Below are 6,000 nucleotides of genomic sequence, written 5' to 3'. Positions count from 1 at the left end.
ATGCAAACCTCTCTCGATCTTAAAATGAATAGTGTTATTCAGAACGTTCGATCAAAAACTGCCGATAATTTTAAGGTTGGATTTTATAGTTCTGTTAAATTTGTAAAACATCTGGGCTTTTGATAAAAAATCATTGTTCAGGGAGGAAATTTAAAATAACCTTTTCAAATGCTATATGATACGTTGATTTTCAATATCAATTTATATTCTTTATTTTTTTCAAATTTTTCAGAAACAAAAAAAAAAAGATTTTGGAGCTTTAATATTTTTAACAGCACTGATTTGCCAATTCCATAGTTATTATTTGATTTTTTCCAAACTTTTGCAGGTATATCGAAAATGTGTTAATGGTATTACAAGTAAGGGATCCTACCATTGTTGGTAGCTACCGCCATGTTTTAAATCGATTACAAACATCTTTAACAGGTAAAGCAGGCGAATAATGCGTTGGTATTATTTGCTAAATATAAAAAGTTAGCAATGTGCGTGGTGAATATTGTGCACTATAACATAAGGATCATAAATTTATTAAAAAAAAAAACTTAAAAAATTCGTCTCACTTTGGTTTGAAGCGTCTTATTCCTTTCAAATGGGACAAGTAAGTTAGGTTGCATAAACTAATTTGAATTACCTAATCAGAACACTTGGATGAAATATGATACGATGCTCTGACATTTTGCAAGTTTAGACTGAATTTTTTTATTGGTTTAATTCATTTCCAGCATATATGGGAACAGATAGAAGTGCAAATTTAAAGAGACGAGCACGAATAATATCACAGTTAGCAGCGAACTTACTAAGGTGAACTAAGTTTCTGTAGTGGCTCTATTTGCAGCAGAAGATATGCAGACTAACTATAAAAAATATATAAATGTTGTCAGGTTTTGTAATTTCTATGTCATATTTTATTTCGTTCTAAAAACAGTAATGATATGTTAATGATATCACTGTAACAAAGCAGTCCTAATCTATTGTTTTCGTTCTGGCTTTCCAAATTAAGCGTTGTATTTCCGTAAATAGGATTCTCTCATTCTCCTACATAAAGTTTATATATTTTTTGGGATAGTATGCGGGTTGAGATCCAGTCGGCCAAAAAATGTGTTAATTAACAATATGCTTGCCGTCTAAGTTTGAAACAATTTTCGTTATCATCGACAAGAATATTTTGAAAGACATTTTTTAATCGAATGTCTCAAAAAGTATATTTTATGTATGATTTTTTTACAGTCTGTATAAAAGGTAGGCAAAAATTTATGTGTGATTTCACTTTATTATATACTGAGGAAGTTTGGTGCAGCAGAGAAACCAAATATAGAAGAAAGTCAAGAAAACATCAAACAGAGAATACCCTTTCTAAATTATAATCCCATTTCGGTCTTTATGCTCTGTACAAACTAAATTTGATAACCTAACTCTCAGACTCCATGAGAAGTGTGCTATGGAAGTTATGGCAAGCATATATATATATATATAATACATGTGTAAACCGACATACTGAAATACTCTGCTGGAGAGATGCAACCAAAGCTCATAAAATTTCGAGTTGAGGTTATGACTGTCGCTTTATAGGACCTGTTCGATTATTTATGAGAAATTGTATCTCTTGAGAAATATATCTTGAAATTGCTATAGATAAAGTAAAGAAATTGCTAGGCAAAGACATATACATTTAGGTACAAAATCATGACAAATCAATCACACACGCATTGGTCGAGCACGGAACTGAACTTTTTTACGAATCACAGCAGCAATTTGTGCAATTCCTTGGTTTTCAGCATCTCGTCCAAGTACAATCAGCGATTTTTGAAGTTTCACTTCTTTCCCTTCAATAATGTGATGGCCAATATGAAGTAAAGCCTGGAAACGAAAAATATTCAATTGCTTACTTTATTCTACTTAAGTTGTAAGTGTTTAAGTCATGAGTGTAAATGTCCCATTATAGCTTTTTTTTTTTTTCAAAGATACAAATTCTGGTAGTGAGATAGTATAGAATTTAATACAACTTTGAATGTAACTTATACTCTTGAACTCATTTATTTGAAAAAAAGGAACATTTTTTTGTTTTCCCATTTTAAGCTACCAATTCGTTGTCTTGCAAGTATACCAGCTGACTCTAAGGTCCCCTGTAATTCAATCATTGCCTGTTCTGCGATGCCATTTCTGAAAAAAAAATTTCTATTCTTGTTCCATTCATCTTTTATTTGTTTATCCTATTATAATTACTTTAGTCAACGCATAAAGCTAGCTATACGTTGATTAGCATATTTTAAACAAATGAAAATTCAATCATATATGAATTCGCGTTTTCAAAAGAAAAAAAAACCCTATTTTGGCTAACGGTACCTAAGATAAATGTTACTATTATGTTCTCATATTTTCAAAAGAAAAACTGAAAATAAATAATATGCTCTCCATGCGATAAAACGAATTATTCGTCTAGAATAAGTCGAATTTCTGGAATTGAAATATCAACCATTAATCCTTAAATTATTGTATAGAAAAATTCGTAGCCTATTCTCTATCCTTTTTACGAATGTTTAATCCTGCAAACTTCAAGAGATGAATTAATCAGTAATCGACAATCGGTAATCATTGCCAGAATTAAATTATTGGAAATTTTAATAGCTTGCAACACTAATATCTGATGTGAAATTCGATAATTCAACCGATTGCATATCAACTAGGATATTTTGGCCACTAGTGGAATTCGGCTTTTTTATTCTCGAATTGAGAAACCTATACTGCCAAAGACAGGATGGAGTTCAATCGATGATGTCCATATTTAGATTGTCCTTATTAAATTTGGATTTCAAATATTGAAACATTTAAGTTCATGTATGGACAGTCTGACTGTTAAGTTTTTCAAATCTAGAAATAATTGTAGTAATGAAATATGTAAATAATATAATCACAAATGTCATCTTATGATTAGGTAAATATCAAAGAAAGCAGCTAATGTTTTGTAGTTTGTCATATATTTTTTAATTTTGAGGATTTAACTTCGAGAACTTGAGCCATTAGTTGCTGATATTTTTATTTCTGGAAAAAAAAAAACACAAATAAAGTTATTATCATAATAATTTTATTTCTAAGCTACAGGTAAAATTATCTTTTCCAAAGAATTTATTTAATTCCCCTATAAAATTTCCAACCTTTAAAATGTTTGGTTGTCTTGATAATTCGATAGATATAATAAATAATTATTACACCTGAAAAAATTTAATTTATTTCAGTAAATGTTAGATTTCACTTTTTAATAAATAAGTTGAAAGCATTTAAGAAGCCATTCGACCTCAATGTTTGAATTTTCTTCTTCCACCAAATATATCTTGATTCGGAAATCATCTCATTTAATAAATTTTCCTTAAAATTGAGAAAGTAATTCTCCGGATTTGAATATTCAGATTCACTTCTTTCTCTGCAAAACACCAGTTACTAAGATATAAATTAATCAATCCTCCTGCACTATTACTCCAGTATTCCTTTTAATAAAAAAAAATTCAAGTTTGTTGCATATCCTTTTCAAAACTTTATTTACTCCTTCATCATCACTAAGTCTTTTTTACCAGTGTTATTTTATTCATTGCTTGTCGATTAGTTCTTTCTCATCAAATCATGAAAACTTCGGTTATTACAAAGCCAAGTACATGAGGGTAAATTCATATAATCCTTCAGGTACTTCAAATTATTGTATTATTGCTCGCATAATTGTCCGGAAAGACTATACATCCTGCACTCAGCCAATGCAGTTTATGAGACAGACGCAAACTAGGCCTATTTGTCCTTGAGATCATATAAATCTAATTTAAAGCAGTTTGTTATTGCAGAGCTCTAAAGCTTGCTTGCTAAGAATAACAAAAAGGAGAGACGAATGAAGAGCAAAGCATTCGACGAAGCTAAAAGTTGCTCCATTCATAAGCATAATTTATTAAGAATGCAACAGAGCAAAGACGTGCCTCATTCCAATCCTTTCTAGTCCGAATCCCCAGCCTAGTTCGGACTAGTTTTGGCTTCTCTCAATTGTTATTCTTCCTTCTCGAAGTGCTACTTATTATTTTCAAAGGCAACGTTTTACTACTTTCTAACTAAAGCGATCCGAGAAAGCGTACAATTCTTCATAAATGTTCAACTATTAACTATGTTTTTTTTAATAGAGAAATAAACAATTAAAACTGAATGAGTGTAAAGTTGAAAAAATTGTCAGAAATAATAACAATTAAATAATGCCCTTAGCCATCTGCTTATCTCTGTCACTAAAAAACGATCTTTTGCCATTCGTGGTATTACTGCGGTTTATTTTACATTTACGGATAAGGTAATTACGTATTTCTGCTTGATTAATTTCCTGAAATGCTTTTTATTCATTCTCGAATTTCAATATTTCCCAATCTTTTTATATGCTTCTAGAGAAGAGGACCAATTTTAGCTTTTAAACTAATCAATCTTGCTTAAAACTGGAAAGGACTTATTGGCTAGAGAGATACCTGGAAATACATTTAAATTCAGGTCGCCTTGGTTACGCGTCGTGCTGCTTTATGCATTATCTTTTCCTTATTGCACCATTTAAATGAACTCATTTCTCATGAAATCGTGAAGTTGAACAAATTTTTGACAATTTTATTTAATCTTTAACACTTAAGCTTTAATACACAAATATTTGTATGTTTTACGAGTGAAAAAGGCCAAATTAGAATTAAACAAGTTCATTTCAACCCAAAGTTTTATTTTTTGCATTGCAATTGAGGAAGTATTCACTGAGAGTTTATTTAAAAAATGCTTCCGCATATCATAGTACTATTCGATGAATGCATACACTTCTTCACTGCAGAAATTTAATTATTCTGCAGTGTAAATTCAAAAGATTTCCAGCTGCTTCGAAAAAAATTTACGATCATTTTGCACATCCTTGCAAATCTTATAATTACGCAGTTTTTGGAATTCAAACATGTTTCTGAAATACATAAATACAGAAACATTTTTGAAGTTTTAATATGAATATTCCTTTTCATTGAAATAATTACATGTGAGATTTTTTTCTTGGTAACTTATCAAGGGAATCTAAATAAGAACTCAACTTAGATCGAAACAAGAATATTTAGAATGCAGTTGGAAACATTCTCGCCTCTTTCTATGGAAGACAATACTTTTAAAATGTAATCCGAAAGTTATGATATATATTTAAGTAAAAAAAAAACAAAAAACAAACAAACAGCGCAATTTTTCCGCTTTGTTCACTATTGCAAGAGAGATATACATGTTTTTTTTTTTTTTTTTTTCAAATATTTCTTTTTTGCTCAAACTGACACAAACTATTTTAGCACAAGCATAAAAGTAATTTACTGTGAGCCATTTTTCTGGTTATCTCTTCAAAAGGTTTCAGTTTTCATTTTTTAACTACCAATAATTAAGAAAATTTTTTTTTTTAATCCATTCATTTTGTTTTCTTTTTCTTCATTTATGAGAAATATTTTTAATTTTTTTCGAAAGAAAATTTTGTACTTTTGAATAATAATAAAATTATACGTTTTCCAAAAACTGCAATAGTCCTGAAAGATTTAAATTCGGGGAAAAAGTGGAAATATTCAAAATTGATATGAATTGATAATTTGAGGATGCATTTAGAATATAAAAAACAATCTTTTAGCTGCTGTAAAAAGATGATTTATTAAAAGGAAATCTTTCTATTTAAGAAATATAATTTATAAATCTATTTCCCCAATTAGTTTTTTAGATTGTCAACAAAGTCTTCACTTCTAATTAATCTTTTTTTTTTTTTTAAAGAAAAATGAGTTTGTTTATAACGAATTATATAAATTATATATTACATAAATATTCATGAATTTACGCAATTTCCAGATTACTCCTCGTAGTTATTTTTCTGCACTTTTTTCCATTACTAAAAAAATTTTTCAAAAATTGGTTAACATTTTGCTTTCATGATGAAAATGTTTTTTTGTTCAACGATCATTTTCGGATTATTGATTGGTAAGCTTTTCAAGA

At 29.1% G+C, this 6,000-nt stretch overlaps 2 protein-coding genes across 2 annotated transcripts; one reads left to right on the top strand and one right to left on the bottom strand.

Annotated features, from left to right (window-relative positions):
- Positions 1-385, top strand: Bm485 (Uncharacterized protein; the record flags this gene model as incomplete). The annotated part of the gene is made up of 2 exons (XM_001901912.1): positions 1-75; positions 329-385. The coding sequence occupies 2 exons, from the start codon at positions 1-3 to the stop codon at positions 383-385; spliced, it is 132 nt and encodes a 43-aa protein (XP_001901947.1).
- Positions 386-1,695: 1,310 nt separating this feature from the next.
- On the bottom strand, positions 1,696-2,138 carry Bm9992 (Uncharacterized protein; the record flags this gene model as incomplete). Its single annotated transcript, XM_001901913.1, has 2 exons — positions 1,696-1,823; positions 2,081-2,138. The coding sequence occupies 2 exons, from the start codon at positions 2,136-2,138 to the stop codon at positions 1,696-1,698; spliced, it is 186 nt and encodes a 61-aa protein (XP_001901948.1).
- Between the last annotated feature and the right edge of the window lie 3,862 nt (positions 2,139-6,000).

Source organism: Brugia malayi (assembly GCF_000002995.4).
Source record: "Brugia malayi strain FR3 genome assembly, contig: Bm_v4_Chr4_scaffold_001, whole genome shotgun sequence".
In the NCBI taxonomy this organism is placed as follows: domain Eukaryota; kingdom Metazoa; phylum Nematoda; class Chromadorea; order Rhabditida; family Onchocercidae; genus Brugia; species Brugia malayi.
This window is presented reverse-complemented; position numbering and strand designations above follow the sequence as displayed.